Below are 19,288 nucleotides of genomic sequence, written 5' to 3' on the forward strand. Positions count from 1 at the left end.
TCCATCCATCCAGTATTAACCGAGTGCCTGCTTCATGCTCATGTCATCCTTGCCTTCAAAGAATCAATGATCTTATAGAGCAGAACACATGAGGAAAAAAATCAGCTGGTGGAGGCTGTCTTCTCTTCACCAAGATAGAATTGATACTCCTTAAGCTTCTGCCACCATGATGGTCAAACATAAGATTAATGACCCCAAAGAAAGTCTCGCATCAGCAAGAGCTTGTTTGCTGCCAGGGTCACATTTGCCTCCCAGGACAGATAAGTTTCAGGTTGACTTGGAAAAATAATGGTTTCCTGATGCAGATGAGACTGAGTTAAAGGCAGGTGAAAGCCTTCATTAGAGAAGCGGCCATTTCTATTGCTTCACCATCTGTCTCTCAAAACTCAGCCTCAGCAGCCCTCAGCTCCATTACAGTCAGAGTGGTTGGTGCACAGGTCACATGGCGGGAAGTGTGGCTCTTTCATTAAAGTAAGGCAGACAGGGACTTGTGAATTCTAAGGGCCTGGGCAGTCCTTCCTGTAAACTTGGCACTGTTCTGATTCTTTCACGGACAGGTGTCTAGTTTTGGCTTCTGCATTTTTGAGAAGAATGTGGAGAAATGAGTAATGAAGAGCTGAGTAGTGAAATGTAGGAAGGGAAAGAGGCTCCTAGAGAAATTTCTAAAGGAATTGGTACTATTTACCCTGATGAAGAGAAGACAAAGGAGTGAATCAATTCCTCATCTGGCTGCATGAAGGGCCATTTCCAGAAGGCTGCCGGACAGCCTTTCCTTCACCCCTATCGTTTCTGACCTCAATGTACAGAACTGGGGGCTCAGGTTGGACACTGCCTTGAAGACAAGAATAACAAAATTCTGGAACAGTTAGCTGAGAGAAACTATCAAAAACAGGTAGAAAAAGATGGAAGTAGAACGGGCTCGGAATGTGTCTGCCAGGAGCCAGGGGCCAGGACCCATTGCCTTTTTAGGGTACCTAATGGGGAAGCCGGAGTGGCCATTGATATTCTCAGATGTGACACCTTTGTTTCCTGAAAGAAGAAACATAGATTCTAAGAGTCTAGGGAACTGCCTAAGCTTCCATGGTGAGCTAGTAGCAGAACTGATACAGGACTGGGGCCCTCTGACTTCCAGGCGACCACACAATCCTCAGGGGTCTTAGGGGAAGTCCGTTTCCATGATATCTGGTCATTTAATACAGTTTGGATAGATAATGGACTACTTTTGTGGCAATTAGTGGGTAGTATTCGATATCCCCATGAGCCCTGTGTGGTCTTTATTAGTACCACTAGCCCAGAGCCTCAGAGGTGGTACAGGGGGGTGAGAGGTGGGCTCAGAAGGCCATCAGCCTGGGTCTACATGTTGGCGCCATTTTTTCTTAGCTCTGTGAACTGTGGCAGGTTACATAACTACTCTGTGGCTCATAGTCCTTGAGAGGGTGATTATGGGGATTAAATGAAATATCATCTGTATAAAGTGTTGAGCATAATTCCTGACAGAGAAAAGAATTCAATAAATTTTGGTTATTATAGAGCATGTGCAATAAATACATGTTGGGCTAATGGATAAAGTTCTGTCCCAAGGCAGGAATTTGGTACCATGTTAGATCAGCCAGTGTCCCCTGGATATATCCTGAAGTATGTTGTAGGGCAGGCTCAGAATGTCGGCCACATCGAAGGTTTCTTCCAGCAACAGATATATGACTCCTCTTCTGTGACAGTAAGATTTACGGCATAGAGTGGAGAGGGGAAGAGCAAAGGATCCCTCGCTTAATGGCAAGATTGGAATTAGAATCTAATTCCCAGAAGCCAAGGTTATTTCCTTTGAAGCTTGAAGGTTATTCTCTTTCCGTGTTACAAATCCACAGAAGAAATCAGTTGAGGACCGCGGAAGGAACTTCACTGAGTTTGCTTTTTCCCCATCTTTTAAAATCGAGGCAAATAAAAGCCTATTAACCTATCTTAAAGAAATTAATGCCAGAGGTGTTCAACTTTAACCAGCAAATCCAGCTGATAATATAAATACATATGTGTCTGTATGCTGTCTGAGAATGAAGACTGACAGAGTGGACAGGAAGGAAGGATGAGGGAGAAAGAGAAACTAGGAGTTGGAGGAGACATCTAAAGGCTCCTTGGACTCCAAAGTGCATGCCTTTTGCTCTCTTCTTTCCTAATTTCTCTTCATTCTCTCTCTCTTCTGTTTCTTCTTTTTGTCACTGCCCTCCTTTATTCTCTCTTCTATTTCTCCCTCCCCTCCTTCCTTCCTGCCCTCCCTCCCTCCCTCCATCCCAACCACTGAATATCATTCTCATCTTGAGGCATTTTGATGTGTCTCTACTGGAGACTTTGGAGTGTGAGTTGTGTTTTTGTAGGCATAGCCTTCTCTGACCTACCGTGGAAGGTCACTGATATCACTTGCATGACAAACTGGATGTCCAGCGTCTGATTCCAGCTCATTCTACAGCCTTTGTGCCATCGGGGGTGGGCCCCAGGGGAGGAAAGGACAGAAGCTAAAGCGTAGAAGTTGCTAGTGAAGTAGCTATCACTGAATTCCAGATTAGCCACCGGCTTTGAATATAATTTTATTGATTCTTGGGATTAAAAAAAAAAAAAAGCGTACCGATATTGAATTTTGCTCCTTAATGTTGGGGGAAGGAAGATGGAAACCACAGCTTTGTAGATTATGGAAACTAACGCAACAGAGAGTGTTTGTCAGTGAAGAGGACAGAATTGGCAAGGGGGTCTGCCTGGCATCCTAATGCATGGACACTTAGGGTTCTGGGGGTTAGAACGAACTTCGGTAAAAAAAAAAAACAAAACCCTAAGTTTAGGGAGGCTGAGATGATTCCAGCCCGCACCTCTGCCTGCCTACCCTTCCCCACCCCCCAAACCAGCTGCTGATTCTGAAATGTCATCTAGGTGACATTCCTCCACCTCCTCACTTACTAAATACCCTCATGGCTCCCTGAAGATCTTCCCTGACAAGTCGGATCAGGTGATGTTGTGTTCAGGCTGGTGCATTAGGGGCAGACCTAATGGGACGTGAATGCCAAGGCTGATGCATAGGAACTGACAGAGGGATTTTCCAAGTAATGTCCTTGCCACTTAACTATCGCATGCCCGCAGCTTATTAGAGGTAGCAGCCAGAGGTAAAGTCCAGGAGACTGAAGAGAGATCATGGAGAATGTGGTTCATTAAAAGAGAGGGCAGGGGCGCCTGGGTGGCGCAGTCGGTTAAGCGTCCGACTTCAGCCAGGTCATGATCTCGCGGTTCGTGAGTTCGAGCCCCGCGTCAGGCTCTGGGCTGATGGCTTGGAGCCTGTTTCCGATTCTGTGTCTCCCTCTCTCTCTGCCCCTCCCCCGTTCATGCTCTGTCTCTCTCTGTCCCAAAAATAAATAAACGTTGAAAAAAAATTAAAAAAAAAAAAAAAAAGAAAAGAGAGGGCAGAATCAGAGGTTATTAAAATTTTAAATGCAGACTTTTTAGACTGGTCACCATAACGAACGGGAAAGGATGCAAACTAAAAAACCCACAGTTCTGCCCACGCATAAGCCAATCGCTTTCCTTTCTTTGTTTTGTCTGTCAACATCGCAACCCTCTGGTCAGGGACCGCAAGGATACCCACATGACAGATGAGGAAACTGAGGCTCGGCTCCGGTAGGTAACTCGCTTTCCCACAGTTGTCCTGGGCACGTGGTAACATCTGCCTGTCCTCTCGTGTGCCAGCTGTGCAAGAAGAAAGGCAGAGGAGCCGGGAGCGGGCCGAGAGTGAGGCCGAATGTGCCAGTAGTGGCCATGAAGATATGCCTGTGGAGAGGATTCTAGAAGCTGAGCTTGCTGTTGAACCAAAGACGGAATCCTATGGTGACATGAATATGGAGAACTCGGTCAGTGGTCTTAGACTTCCACCCGCCTCCCACTTCTTTCTTGGGCTGGAGATGGGCGAGGGGTGGACAAGAGTCCTGGAATCTGCCCCTCACAGGGCTTTGGGTTTGTTTTTAGACGAACGACCCTGTCACGAACATATGCCATGCTGCTGATAAGCAGCTTTTCACTCTTGTCGAATGGGCCAAGCGCATCCCCCACTTCTCTGACCTCACCTTGGAGGACCAGGTCATCCTGCTCCGGGCAGGTAAAGGACATCGGGGCTTGGGTTTCCTTGGGCCAATCGCTTGGGCTGCCATTTTGAAATTACCCTTGGGATCCTAAAGCAAGTCACCCAATGAGGCTGTAACCAATCCAAGCCATGTGCCGTGTTGAGGACAGGATAACCCCATCCAGGGTTAGTCTTTATATATTAATTATAGGCTCTTAAGTTTGGGTGGCCCTCCCCCAAACCTTTTATTCCCAAATGAAACATTGTTAATGGAGGGTGACACTCTTCTTCCGTGTAAATTTTACCGTGGTTTTATAATTGGCATTTAATTTTCAAATACAGTTAAGTCAGTTTTATTGACGACAGTCCAAAGCAGTGTTGTAAAATTGGAAAATAGAGGTTTTCCCATTTCACAGGTGAGATGAGAGAAGCCAAGGATTTTTTTTTTCTCAAGCTTATTTATCCAGGGTTCCTTCCTTCCTTTTTTTTTTTTTAAGTTTATTCATTTATTTTGAGAGAGAGATACAGAGTGTGAGCAGGGGAGGGGCAGAGAGAGTGAGAGGGAGACACAGAATCCGAAGCAGGCTCCAGGCTCTGAGCTTTCAGCACAGAGCCCTACTCAAGGCTCGAACTTCGGAACCGTGAGATCCTGACCTGAGCCGAGGTGGGACGCTTAGCCACCCAGGCGCCCCCAGGGTCCCTTCCTATTTTCAGATTCTGTGTGCTATATTCTCTCTCGGCTTCCATTTCTGGAACATTGTGCAGCTGACATGTGCCACCGCTCTCCTCTGTCACCGCGCCAGCTGGGAAATTTCATAAAGATTGGCTAAGCATTGGAAGCCAGTCCCCTCACTTCATCCCTGTTAGATAATGAAGAGTCTCTGAGTGTTGACTGAAAGCTACACGCTGTGCTGCGTCCTGCCAGACAGCGAGCACCAAAGAAATAAAACTGAGTTGTCAGGTGCTGGGGGCAGAGGTATCCTCACTTTATCCACCGTGGCAGCTAACATGTTGACGATTACCTGTGAAATGTTCAACCCGTATTTGTCGATTGACTGGGATGGGGGAGGAGAAGTGTCCTGATCCTCAAGCTGCCATTCTGCGCCCTCGGGGGGGAGCCGGGGGGGGGGGGCCAGTGCAGAGCCATGAGTCAGGGGACCCCTGTCTTATCCTGTTTCTTCACTTATGAGCTGTATCGTCTGGAGCTGGTTTTTAACCTCCTTGGATTTCTGTTTCTGCTTTTGTTATACGGGGGCGACAATTCGTGCCTCGGATGATGATTGGTGAAGCGAGAATGCGGTCAGTTTTCCCTCAAGGCCTCCTCCTTCTCCTTGCAGGGTGGAACGAACTGCTAATTGCCTCCTTCTCCCACCGCTCCGTCTCCGTGCAGGACGGCATCCTTCTGGCCACCGGCTTACATGTCCACCGCAGCAGCGCCCACAGCGCTGGGGTCGGCTCCATCTTTGACAGGTGGCTCTCGTCTGCTTCCAGTGCGTGCGTGTGCGCGAGCGTGCCTGTGTGTGCGCGTGCCTGTGCGTGCGTGTGCCTGTGCGTGTGCGCGCCTGTGCGTGTGCGCGCCTGTGCGCGTGCGTCAGGTGCTGTGGGCGTGTGGGTGTGTGGACCTGTGGGCAGCGCTGGGACGTAGGATGGTCCACCCACACATCTGCACTGGGCAAGAAGCGGAGACCATGGAACACATCGGAACATAGACCCAGGAAGGAATGACAAGTGGCTCTCGTTTGCTTCCAGGGCGTGTGTGTGTGTGTGTGTGTGTGTGTGTGTGTGTGTGCGCGCGCGTATGCGTGGATTACAAGAAAGGTTGAAATGACGAGATGGAGGTAGAGCCAGGCAGGGGCCAGCACGGGTGCTGGGGCAGGAGGGCGAACCTGTTACCTCTGCAGGTTTCCAAGGGAGAGACTGGATCGTTGACATGACCCGGGGGCGGGGGGAGGTTGAACTGCCAGGGGGCCGGGATGGAGGTAAGCAGCCAGGACCTGACTTCGGGAGTCGGGGAAGATGAGCTGAGGTTTTTGCTGGACTCGGTCGCAGGGTCTCTGGAGAAGGGCCGCAGCAGGAGCGGACCCACCTGGGTCGGGCAGCAGGAGCCCCAGCCTGGCATTCTGCGCCTTAAGCGGTGCTGAAGGAAATTTAAGGCATGTGATTCAGAGAGATGAACGGAATGAGTAGGGATGAATGATGTGGGGCAAGGGGACGGGCAGCCGGTAACGACGAGGATAGGGTTGAAAATAGCCTCTGGGCCGGGGGCCGGGGCCCTGTGGCCCCTTCCCACCCTCTGTTGTAAATGGATTTCCAGGCCACGTGAATGTCCACCCAAGGCGTCTCTACTCCCTCCCTGCCCTTTCCCACAACACGCAGAGGCCATGCAGGGACCAACACGGTCTTTGATGGACTCCGCCGTCGTCATGGAGATTTCCACCCTCTCCCTGGAGGCTGCCCTCTGCTGTGTCCCTCTAGACGGGCCACCCCTCGCCCTGCTTAGCCTGCTACCTTTCTACTGATTTCTAGTCCTCCAGGCTGCCTTTCCAGCGCCGCCCTCCCCCCCAACCCCCAGAGTTCACTGCTTCCCTCTCGGTGCTCCCTTGGACTTTGCTCACGGCTTTGTGTTGCACGTTGTTTCCCTGTTTCCTCAGTGAGACTCTGAGCTCCTGGAGCTCGGGGACGGCACCCTCTTCGTCTCTGTGCCCCTAGCACCTGCCGCATCATCTGGGACACGGGATGGGGACATAAGGAGTGTGGGGTGCGTGCGTCTCATCCGCCCCTGGCCTGGTGTTCATGGTTTTCTCATCGCCTGTCATTGTGTCCTGTGAACAGAGTCCTGACTGAGCTGGTCTCCAAAATGAAAGACATGCAGATGGACAAGGCGGAGCTGGGGTGCCTGAGGGCCATCGTGCTGTTTAACCCAGGTAACTGGGCAGTGGTTCGCCCTCCTCCGAGCTCAGCCATGACGCTCCCTCGTTCTGACGTCCCCCAGCTCAGCTGAGGCGGAGCAGGCAGGGCCAGGAGTCGATCCTTTGTGGTTCCGACTCCTAGAGCCTGTCTTGCGGGCATCTTGAAGGAGCACAGAGTGTGCATATTTGGGGACAAGTGGGGAAGGCGACAGTGGCCCGGGGTCACGGTGAAGGAGGTGGTCGGAAGGATCAGATTTGGCGGATAGTTTTAGGCAAAGCCGGTGGGGTTTGCGGAGGGATTAGAGATAGAGTGTGAAAAGAGAGGTGTTAAATATAATTCTCAGGGGTTTTGGGTTTATTTTCCCGAGTTATTGTGAAAATGGAGTTTTGTTTGCTGACGTGGGGGATCCTATGGGTGGGGGGGGGGTAGGAATTAGGACTTTGTCTCTGGACATGAAAACCTCAGGTGGATATGTAACAATGTGGATGGAACAATAGTGTATTGTGCTGAGCAAAATGAGTCAGTTAGAGAAAGACAGATACCGTATGATTTCACTCATATGTGGAACTTGAGAAACAAAACAGATGAACACAGAGGAAGGGAAGCAAAAATAAGTAAACACAGAGAGGGACGTGAACCAGAAGAGACTCATAAACACAGAGACCAAATGGAGGGTTGCTGGAGGGGTGGTGGTGGGGGCGGATAGGCTAAATGGGTGATGGGCATTTAAGGAGGGCACTTGTTGGGATGAGCACTGGGTGTTTTTAAATTAAAAAGTCAATCTCTGGGGCGCCTGGATGGCTCCGTTGGTTAAGCTTCCGACTTCGACTCAGGTCATGATCTCATGGTTCGTGGGTTCCAGCCCCGTGTCAGGCTCTGTGCGGACAGCTGGGAGCCTGGAGCCTGCTTCCGATTCCATTTCCCTCTCTCTCTGCCCCTCCCATGCTGGTTCTCTCTGTCTCAAAAATAAATAAACATTGAAAAAAAAAAAACCATTACTTAAAGAAAGTTTTTCAGATGGATAGTAGACATCCAAGAGTAGCTGTCCAGGAAGCTAGTGTTCATGAGTCTGGGACTCAGAGGAGAAGTCAGGACCGGAGATGTGCCTTCGAGAGCTGTCAGCCTCTACCGGGCACACGAGACTCTGAGACAGGTGTGAGCTCACGTAGGGGGTCAGTGAAGTGGGGCAGAGAAGGGGGCTGGGCAGAGGTGGGCCCAGGGGTGCACCCTCATGTAGGGGCTGGGGAGAAAAGGAAGAACCAGCCAAGGAGCCTGAGACAGGCCAGTGAGGGGCAGGGAGAGAAGTGGAGGAGTGATGTCCTGGTGGCCCAGGAAAAGAAGCGATTCAAGGAGGAGGAAGGGATCGGCTCCCTCACATGCCGCTGGGGGTCAAAAGATGACCATTCAGAATTTCATGGTGACTTCTGCACAGGCTTCAGCCCAGGAATCAGGCGGCTCATTAGCTGATGCGGCACGTGAGTGAATCTGGCTTTTGTACGCCATGTCGTCATTCAGTCCGGGCTTAGCACGTGGGAGGCACTCAGTAAATGTGGGGATGCAATCGTTCTAGAATGAGCGGATAGAGTAAAACTCTCCTCCTTGGAGTCGGTAGTGGCTGCCTTTGGCCATCAACAGCGTTTTCAGCCTTTGCTCCAGGAGTCTATTGGGTGGACTGGGCACAGAGAGGGACAGCTGGGGGGCCCAGGGGACCAGCTTGGTGTCTTTCACTGTTGTTCCCCACCCAGCGCATCTCTATCTACTAACTCTTGGGGCAGAGGCCAGAGTGAACGGGGACAGCCTCTCTGGAAGGGTGTCCACCTGAGATGTGTCCCCACAGGCTAAATCGGTCGTCTTTTTCAGATGCCAAGGGTCTGTCCAACCCCTCGGAGGTAGAGACTCTGCGAGAGAAGGTTTATGCCACCCTCGAGGCGTACACGAAGCAGAAGTATCCGGAACAACCTGGCAGGTGAGAGAGAGAGTGCGGGAAGAATCTAATGGCCGAGGTGAGGCCTCTTCCTTGCCCTGCATACATGGTAACGTGCAGCAGGTGCCGTCTAGGGTTTTCAAGTGTTCTTTAATCTTTCTAACGAGCTGAAAGCTGCCGAAGCATTGGCTCCATGACACCAGAGATCCTGTCCTGTTCGCCATTCCCTGCTCCAATGTTAGAGCCTAAAGCAGTGCCAGGCACATAGTATAGGGCTGTAAATGTTGCCCGGACGAGCAAATGCAGAAATGAAGGCGGGTCTCAGTGTCTCCAGTTCCTATCGAGGCACCAGGGCCCGGAAAGGGTAAGGCACTTGCCCGGCATCGTGGAGCTGGTGTGCAGTGGGGCTGGGAGGTGAACTCAGGTCTGTCTGGCTTCAGAGAGCTTGTGCTTTCCAGGGCCGCTGCCTGGCTTTCTGCTCTGCCCCCGCGGGACAAGACGAATCCTACATTTTGGGGGTATATATTTTTCCAGTATTTTTGCGTGTCAGTGCATGTGTGCACAGAAACGTGCGTTTACAGACATGAAATCGTACAGTTTGGTGTATTATCTTCCTTCTCTTAGCCGTTTTTAGCTACTTTATCAGATGCTGAAAGGTACAAAATTATCATTTTCAGTGATTCTGTAACGTTTCATGGGGTGGACGGATCTTAATGTATTTAGCCATTGGCCCGTGGAACATTTAGGTTGTTTCCGCTGAATGTTACTTTCAAAACTTTGGAATTTACCCGTTTTCCTAGGAACGGGCCTGCCAGGGGGTCCCGGCTGCCTCCTTGTTGGCCGGACTGGGGTGGGACCTGGAAGGGCAGGGAAGGGGGTGTAGAGGCGGGGCCCCCTCATGTCCCCGGGGTGTGTCCGGCACAGCCTGGACAGAGGGGGACCACCCTGAGGATGAGCAGGTGCATCGGGGATGCCACTTGGCTCAGGCAGGTAGGTAAGCGTGCCGAAGGCTGGTCACCTCGGCTGGGCAGGAACAGGTGGAAGGAGGGCCAGGCACGGCCGGGTGCTCTCCGTGGTACTGGGCTGCCACTCCCTGGAAACACTTCGGAAGTGCGCTTTGCTTCAGCGAAGCAGAGATCAGAACTCAGGAGGACGCAGGCACATTGTCTCTCTCGCGCGGCAGGCACCTCAAAGGCTGTGGCTGCCGAGCACGTGAGGGAGGCACGCGGCGTCTGTCCCCAGGACTATGGCCCTTCACGGGCGTGTTGGTTTCCAGTCCCAATCTCAGCCCCTAAGTCAGGGCCAGTCAGCTGAGACAGCAGTCCCCTAGTGTATTTAGCATTTTGTGGATTGTAAAACGCGGGCATCTTTAGAGCGAACGATACATTTTCAGAGTTCTGTCTCAGCCTCTCTTTGTACTTTGCAGAGAAGCCATTCCCTTCATCTAATTCCATAAAAGTCTTTCGTGGTAGAGTCAGGACCAGGAGCTCAGCCTTTACCTAAATGGCTCTTCCTGCTTGGGGACGCCCTGCAGAACTTTCTGAAGGGTTGTGTGGCCTTGGGATAGACTAATTTTTCTTAAAAAATTTTTTTTAACATTTATTTTTGAAAGACAGAGACAGAGCGTGAGCAGGGGAGGGAGCAGAGAGAGAGAGAGAGGGAGACACAGAATCCGAAGCAGGCTCCAGGCTCTGAGCCATCAGCACAGAGCCCAACTGGGGCTCGAACTCATGAATCACAAGATCATGACCTGAGCCAAAGTCAGATGCTTAACTGAGACCTTTAATGTTTCCAGGTAAAGAAGTAATCCTGATTTTTTGTAGATGGTGCCATTTTATTTTTCTTATATTGCCCCATTTCTTTGAAACTTCATGTGGCCTGAATATAGAAACATACACGTTTTCCAGGAGCATTAAAATTCCAACTTGAAACTCCCCCCGTGAACTCATGTTGTGACGCTCCGTGAAGAGCCAGCCTGACCAGAGTCTCTGATTTCAGGCCGGGGTGACCGATAGGATTTCAGTCCTTGTCCTTTCATTGGAAGTTATGAGTGACTGGATTGCCAGTTATTATTAATAACATTAAAAATCAGCTTTATTGGCAAAAAAAGGATTCTGAGAGATGGAGAAGGGCCACCGAGGCAGGTTGGAAAACACAGCAAATCGAGGGGACCCAGGAGGATGTGCAGATGTGAGGCTGGTTCACACACAGGCCTCTCTCCCTGCGGTGAACCTCACAGCCAAGGTCCGTGGTTGTACAGGAGTGTGCAGCACACGCACGTGAGTGCATGCGTGTGGGAGAGAGTGCACGTGTGCGGGCACGTGAGAGTGTAGGAGAATGTGTGAATGTGCGTAGGTGGGCGTGTGCACAAGCTCATGTCTGTGAGGGTGTATAAGAGGGTGTGTGTGCACACGTCTATATGTGTGACACGTGTGAGGCAGATGTGAGTGAGTGTGTATAAGGGTGCGTGAGAATGTGTGAGTGGGTCTACCTAACGTGTGTCAGGCGCGAGTGTGTGTTTGCACATGTGTGTGTCGTGTCCCTACACTGCCCTCAGGGGCGAGACTAGTACATTCCACCCCACTCTCCTCGTGCTTAAAGGAAGCACCTCCTTCGCGTTGGTAACAACTGCTTGCGAGCTGGTAACAAACCTTGGTGACTCACCCCCCCCCCCCCCCCCGGGGGGGGGTGGGGGGGGGGGGGGGAGAGGAAAGGCGGACTCAGCCTGGGCGGTAAGGGCCAGCGGCCCCGCCCTCGCTCACCTCAAGTTCCAGAACCTCCGGGAGGCCTGGCGGTGCCCCAGCAGGTACCCCCACGTGCATGTGAGTGGCAACGGCCACCGCAGGTCAGCACAGCCGTGTCTTCTGCTCCGTTCCTGGCATCCCCGCAGACCTTTGCAGGCAGCCCCCGGGGCGGGGTGGGGACGTGAGGAGCCCCAGCTGGTTGGTGGAAGATGAGCCAGGGCCTGGCTCTTGCTCCTGCCCGGGATCCTGGGACGTGGGCGCAGATTTCAGAACACTCTCAAGAGGCCACAGGGTTCGGCTTCCCCTTTAAAAACTCCATTGCGGGGGCACCTGGGTGGCTCGGTCGGGTAAGCCTCCGACCTGGGCTCTAGGTCGTGATATGATATCGCGGTTGGTGAGTTCGGGCCCCCCGTCGGGCTCTGTGCTGACAGCTCGGAGCCTGGAGCCTGCTTCAGATTCTGCGTCCCCCCCTCTCTCTCTGCCCCTCCCCCTGCTCGCGCTCTCTCTTCCTCCCTCTCTCTCTCTCTCTCTCAAACATAAATAAACATTAAAAAAAATTAAAAGTCCATTGCTGAAGCTTCCTAGGAGTAGAGCTTGTCTAGCTGCCCCAGTGTCCCCTTCCAGGCTCTCTCCCACGTGGGCTGGTCGGGGAGACCAGACGAACTGGAGCGGCCACCGGGCTCCTGACGCCCTTTCGCCCCCCACCCTCCGCCCCTGCAGGTTTGCCAAGCTGCTGCTGCGCCTCCCGGCCCTGCGCTCCATTGGCCTGAAGTGCCTGGAGCACCTGTTTTTCTTCAAGCTCATCGGGGACACGCCGATTGACACCTTCCTCATGGAGATGTTGGAGACCCCGCTGCAAATCACCTGAACGCCCCCAGCCGCAGCCCCCCCAGCCTGGGACTACCCCTGGGCGGGTGTGTGTGGACCCCCCACCCTGCACACGTCCCGCCGCCTCCCGCCCTGACCCTTTCCCATTCCAATAATGTGATGCTTACAATAAAGAAACCTTTCTACACGTGCGACTTTTATAGGTGGTTTTGTACAGATGTTAAAGGAAACCCTTCTTTGCAATCTGAGGGGTTGGGGATCTTTCTGGAAGTTCTTGGAAAAACTCACCAAGCCTCTGTACATATAATTGGTTTAAATTATTTTTTCACTTGCCATGGAAAGCAAACGAGCGAATAATAAAATAATATATATGATGTTGACATTGCCTGGAGCACGGGGTGTGTTATTGTTATGGGGGGAAGTTTTCTCAGCTGTGGGAAGAAAGTTGTTGGGGGCTGGGGAATGGGGGTGTGGCCCTGAAACAGTAAATCAGTCCCACAGTTTGGCAGCCTGAGTCTAAGCTGTCCCCAGCCAGCTTAGCCCCTGGCGAGAGTGGTAAGACACATTGTCTTTCAGAATGAGCTCGCTTTGTTTTTTCTTTCCTCCTTCCTCCTAAGAATAAAGAGTACGAACAGCCTTGTCCTGTTTGAGAGCATAAGGCCACGAGAAGATGCTATCTGGATGGAGGAAGATTCTGGGATCAGGACAGTTGATAGGGGGTAGTAACAAAGGAAAGGAATTTTCTGTTGTTAACTGGCAACATTAGCAAAAAGACCAGAGAACATCTAATTTGTTTTCCATCATTATCTGGCCCTACATAGCCTATTCTTAAAAGGGAAAGAGGAAACCTCTCCCAGCATTTAGCCTCTGAGTGATTTCCTTGTGGTCCTAGAGTCCTACTGTCTGCTGGACAGTGAGCTCCTTGAGGGCAATGTCTGATACCACAGCTAGACTACACACATACACACACACGCGCGCGCGCACACACACGTATATATATATCCCATCTTTGAGTCACCTTCCTGCCATCTACAGGAACAGGACTTAATGGATACACAAATCTGTGCTGTGCTTTACATGACACCTGCTAGGGCTGTGCAGTGTACAACACGAACAACTGCACATGTCAGGCCGACTTACCTTCTCTGTACACCAGAACTTGACCCAGGGTCTTGCACACAGCAGACACATAGCAAATGTGTGTTGTTGAATTGGGGTCCATGTAACTGGAAAGAATTTCCTAAAGGGCATTGTGGATGACAGTTGCTTTATTCCCCGTCAACACCTTGTCCTCTCAGAACACCCTAGGGCTAACTCTCCAGTCCAAACACATCCGTCAGTGGGCACACAATTTTGAGAAATTAAAATTGTTTTATTCCTGGGGAAAGTGTAGGGATCCTTTATCCTTGGACATTAAGCAATGGAATTAAAATCTTAATTATGCTATCTCTCTTTTTTTTTCCTTTTCTTTTTTATCTACATTTTCTGTGAACCATGATGAAAGCGACTGGGGTTGTGGGGTGACTAAGATTTAATTGCAGATTTAATTGACCTCCCCCTTCGGCCAGCATAGCTCACTGGAAACGTTCAGCTGCACATGGCTTCCAGGGGAACCCAACATGGCCCGCCATTCATGGTAACATTCGTGGTAAGCCGAGTCCCGTCCTCACCTTTGATCCCTCCCGCAAAGAACCGTGGCTGTTGCCTGGAGCAGAGTTCAGCCTGATGGGGGCCCAGCGGGGGGGTGTCTGTGCACCCGCCAGGCGGTGTCCCCTGAGCTGCCACCACAGACACTGAGCTTGGCCAGAGACGGGCAGGTGTCTCTTCCCGGGCAGGCTCCGTGACATCCGGGGCCCCAAAGGCCACCTCCTTCCTGACCCCTTCCCCCTCACACTCCAAGACGAGCGACTGAGTGGATGTTCTATCTTCTTTAAGGCTCAACTCCGCAGCAGCCATGAGAAGCCTCCCCAGAGAGAAACCTCTCCTCCTTCCACTCGCCTGGTCGCCGGAGGAGTCGGCCGTGGAGACAGCACGTTGTCCCATTGGTGCCGACTAGTGTTTCCTGAGCGCCACAACCCAGGCTGCTGACACAGGTAACAAAATCGAGGGACTCAGCCTTGTGTTGCTCGGGGTTTCCGTAGAGACAGGGCCAAGGTGGGCAGAGGTTGGATGCTGGACGCAGCCAGCTAGAGTCTGCTCCCGGAACTACGGGCTGGTCCTCCTGTGTTTGCGGGGAAGTTGCTCAACCTCTCTGGCACCTGTTGCCTTTATTTGTAAACGTCAGTAATAATACGCACCTTATAAGGGTAAAAAGATAAACGGATGCACAGAGTCCAGCGTGAGAGCACGTGATTTGGCACAAGACACGGTCGGGGTCTGTGCCTTTCGTGATGGACTTAAATCTCACTAAGCCTCAATGAGCTGATCCGTAAAATGGGACAATTCTATTTGCTCTGGGGTTTTTGTGAGGATCATGTGTAAGATAACGCATGTGAAGCTTTTATCACATTACCTGGCATAGAAGGGTAAAGCAAAGCTTTCAATTAATTTCCTTCTGGAGGGTGAGACCGTAGTCAAAACTGGCATCCCGGGTTTCGGGGATGACTAGAACGTCCTCTTCCACAACCTGGTCAGGATCGCCCAACGTGTTTGTATACAAGGAACCAGAAAGTTCTGGTTTCTAGTCTGGGTTAACACTTTTCTTCTCGTTTGTACCTTCCTGAGTGCAATGGCAGTAAGTCCCTCTCCCCGCCCCCGTCCCCCAGCACGGCTGACAGTATAGACTGCAGGGCGAGCCTTGTGGGAGCCAGGAGGACCGGGTTCCAAGGAAGCTGCCGGGGCTCCCCGCGAGGGCTCACCGCGAGGGTGTGGGTGTCCTGCCAGCTGCCATCAGAATTTCACCTCTGGTCTCAGCGACTCGGGCAAGTGGCTTAAGCTTAGTTTCTGACTTTGGGAACTGAGACAGATAATGGCACCAGGCTCGTGGAGAGAATCAAACGGGGTGATGCGGTGAGCTCTCAATTAGCTTCACTTACACGATTATCGATCCAAATATTTCTACGAGATTCCTGCTCTGAAAAGACTCCAGGGACAAGCCTCCCCCTCACGCCTGACCACTCTCCCCCACACCTCCACGCCTCAGCCCGATAGCCACCCCCCATGGCAGCCCCCCCCAACCCTGCATCCGTGGCACCATCACCCCCTGCCCCCGCCTTCCTCGGATGGTCCGTGTCACATCAGCGACAGCATCTCGTGACATTCCTGCATACACGCGCAGGGAGGACTGAAAAGCTGTCCTCTGCACAGCTAACGCTTCTTGGCCTTGACCATGCCTATTCATATCGTTCAGCAAAACCAGCCAAATGGCATGTGATTATTGGTTTATGTTACTTCTTTGCACAAAAACTTGCAGTGACTTCCTCTTGTCTATTAAGCAGCGGTGGTCACCAGGGGGCAGTTCTGCCCCCGAGGAAGGTTTAGCGATGTCCGAAGAGATTGTCACAACTCGGGAGACTTCGTGGGTCTCCGGCCGGGCCCCTGCAACAAAGAGGCGTCTGGCCCCAAAGGTCAACAGGGCCGAGACTAAGAAACTGCTCTAAGGCATCACTAACGGAACAGAAAGTCCAATGGCTCTTTCCTGGGTTTCAGAATTTTGGCTAAAGCCCCAAGGTGAGACCAGGAGGCTCCCACATGTTCTAGAGGAATTACTAGATGCACCCACATGAACTTATTAAGCTAGAAGAACTGATTCTGTAAATTTTACCTTAGATTTCTTCTTGAGCCTGTATTCAGAGAAGATTGAAATTTAAGAAGGAAGATCCTAAGAAGGAGGGGTGCTTGGGGGGCAGTGCTGTGGCTTTGCCCCACTCCTCCAGGCGGAGGGAGCCACCCCCCCATACCTAAGCCGAACGAGGACCCCTCCCTGGGACTGGACCTATAAGAAGGGGGTACTGATAGGAAGGGAGGCTGTCCCCGCCTCCTGGCTGGCTGCTTGCTCAGCGGCAGAAACCCCGCGTTGTCCTGATGGGAGTGAGGGACTCGGGGATCCTCGTGAACACAGAGACCGAAGCCTTCCTCTTGACTAGAGAGCTCTGAAGACGGGAATCCATCTCGAGGGTGACGCAGGACAAGGGAGAGGGCGGCGGTGCGCGTTCCCCCCGTCCTCTGTGCTTGGTCTGGTCGGGATGTGGCATTTTCTATGAGCCAAGTTAATACTCCGCAAGGTAGTTGCGCTTAGAATATCCGGAAGGTACCAAGCTCAAGAGAACGCCTGTCAAGCAAGGCTGGGGGGTGGGGAGCAGTAAGAGGTTGAGCTATCGGGGGCAGTGACTTAGGGGTCAAAGCTATCGCATCAGACGTGAGTCAGCAGAGCAAGTGCTGCCCATACCTGGTTACTGGGCAGGGTAGCGCCCCCCACGGGCCTCCTGAGGAACTCCCGCGTGCCCCTGGAGAGAGCCCTCTGCTGGGTGCTTGCCACGTGGAGGCCACGGACAACACTCCATCCTTAAGAGCTTCCCCTCTTGCCATCCTTCCTCCCAGGCCCAGTTCCCCGGTTACAGAGGGGAGGACTCCAGGGAGGGGGAGGGAGGGGAAGGAGCTGTCAGAGAATTGCCCTCCTCTCCCACCCCCGCATGCAGGTCCCCAGGCAGCGGTTAGGCCCGACAGGACGAGGCTTTGGATGCGATGTGCGGTTGGCATCTGGAAAGGTCTCTGCACACAGGCAAGCAGTGGAGGCCGTGGCTGGAAGGAAAGAAAGGCTTTCGCCGCATGCATCCCAGCGACTTCCGTTGCTTCCCAATACCGGCTGCGTTACCCAGAAGTGGCGCTGGGGGGCAGGCACCACCTTGGCTTTGCCTTCCTGGGTCACTCGGCCCTCAGCCTTGGCTGTCCCCTCGGACTGAGCCCAGGAGTCGGAGCTCCGCGGCCCAGTGCATCAGCCACAAAGTTTTCGTTTCACCTCTGAGACCGGCCAAGGCTCTTTAGCAGGGCTGTCAAGGCTCTCCAGGGCGAGGCCCCAAAGAAAAACCTGCCAGCCTTCCCTTTCTCGCACATCCCACGGTGCACCCAGCTCCGGCCGGTTCAGCTCTTCCTCCGGCCCCTGGTGAGTGTCTTCGCTGAGCCGTCCTCCCCCTGCACCACTGATGCACCTGCCCTTCCTGCTCCAGTCCAGTGCAGGTGTCACATGCCTCTGGCCCGTTTCCCGATCTCTCCATCCTTCTAATTTCATCATTATTTGTGCCCGGATTCTGCACACGTCTACACCGTGTTTTACATTCTTGACTGGCGGTATAAACAATCAATTTTACTTGTAAACGCCTCGAGAACAGAGATCATGCCGGATTCAACTGTGTATCCACGACAGCTCTGAGCAGAGCGCCCAGCCGGGGCTTGGCACTCAATAAATGTTCAGTGGAAGCCTGTTGCGAGCAGCACGGTCCAGCAACGAGCCCAGGAGCCTCCCCGCTGGAGCGGTCAGCCGGGAAACCAGCTTCCGGTGGATTGTTACCAGCAGGCGTAAGGTCTCCGCTGTCTGTCAAGTTACTCTTCACGGGCACAGTGGGCGGGGCCCAAGACGTTGAGGCATGTTCTTGGCCTTCAGGGAACTTACAGCCGAGAAATGTACAAGGCACAAGGATCAAGGGCTACAATGATATGTTATGTAGCACTTCAGAGTTTACACAGCACAAAAAGATCTGTGACTGTAATTTGGCCCGGGAGAAGTGGGCAAGAGAACTTTTGTTATCTTCATGTAATTGTTTTAAAAGTTTATTTTGGGGGCGCCTGGGTGGCGCAGTCGGTTAAGCGTCCGACTTCAGCCAGGTCACGATCTCGCGGTCCGGGAGTTCGAGCCCCGCGTCAGGCTCTGGGCTGATGGCTCAGAGCCTGGAGCCTGTTTCCGATTCTGTGTCTCCCTCTCTCTCTGCCCCTGCCCCGTTCATGCTCTGTCTCTCTCTGTCCCAAAAATAAATAAACGTTGAAAAAAAAAATTAAGAAATGGGGCGCCTGGGTGGCTCAGTTGGTTGAGTGTCCAACTTCGGCTCAGATCATGATCTCAGCCCATGGGTTTGAGCCCCGCTGACAGCTCAGAGCCTGGAGCCTGCTTTGGATTCTGTGTCTCCCTCTCCCTCTGCCCCTCCCCCACGCACGCTGTCTCTCTCAAAATAAATAAGCATTAAAAAAAAATTAAGAGGGGCGCCTGGGTGGCGCAGTCGGTTAAGCGTCCGACTTCAGCCAGGTCACGATCTCGCGGTCCGTGAGTTCGAGCCCCGCATCGGGCTCTGGGCTGATGGCTCGGAGCCTGGAGCCCGTTTCCGATTCTGTGTCTCCCTCTCTCTCTGCCCCTCCCCCGTTCATGCTCTGTCTCTCTCTGTCCCAAAAATAAATAAAAAAAGTTGAAAAAAAAAAAAGACTTTTGCTACAATGATATATATATAAGTATATATATATATATTTTTTTTTTGGAAAGTCCTCTTTTACATTTATCTCCAGAGCTGCTTTAGAGGCCCCCTAAGAACAATGATCTCATGGTTCTACCTTAAAAGCTCGTCCAATAACAAGGACAAGAACTCCCGCGTGACCCAGATAAACCCCACCCTACATCAGGCCCCGGGCTCGGAACTTTCATACCCATCTCATCTATTTAATTGATCAGGCTCTGAATGAGTCTTGGCTGGTTCCAAACATCAAATCTACGCTCCCAGAGTGAGAATTTGCCACCACTGATGTAATCCAAAATACTGGGGTTCAGGCTCTGAAGGATCCTTCCCCCCAAATGATCTCAAGGCTTCA

At 52.2% G+C, this 19,288-nt stretch overlaps 1 protein-coding gene across 6 annotated transcripts in view; it reads left to right on the forward strand.

The window, feature by feature from the left end:
* The window catches only part of RXRG (retinoid X receptor gamma), a 52,621-nt gene extending 39,742 nt beyond the window's left edge, over positions 1 to 12,879 (forward strand). For all 6 annotated transcript variants that reach the window (XM_040460882.1, XM_040460883.1, XM_040460881.1 and 3 more), the window contains 6 exons: positions 3,724 to 3,884; positions 4,000 to 4,129; positions 5,431 to 5,563; positions 6,926 to 7,017; positions 8,864 to 8,969; positions 12,392 to 12,879. In XM_040460882.1, coding sequence (XP_040316816.1) covers positions 3,724 to 3,884; positions 4,000 to 4,129; positions 5,431 to 5,563; positions 6,926 to 7,017; positions 8,864 to 8,969; positions 12,392 to 12,539 — 770 coding nt within the window. In that variant the 3' untranslated portion in view covers positions 12,540 to 12,879. The remainder of the gene's footprint in view (positions 1 to 3,723; positions 3,885 to 3,999; positions 4,130 to 5,430; positions 5,564 to 6,925; positions 7,018 to 8,863; positions 8,970 to 12,391) is intronic.
* Positions 12,880 to 19,288: the final 6,409 nt, after the last annotated feature.

Source organism: Herpailurus yagouaroundi, unplaced genomic scaffold (genome assembly GCF_014898765.1).
Source record: "Herpailurus yagouaroundi ecotype Mexico unplaced genomic scaffold, PumYag 253, whole genome shotgun sequence".
Lineage (NCBI taxonomy): Eukaryota > Metazoa > Chordata > Mammalia > Carnivora > Felidae > Herpailurus > Herpailurus yagouaroundi.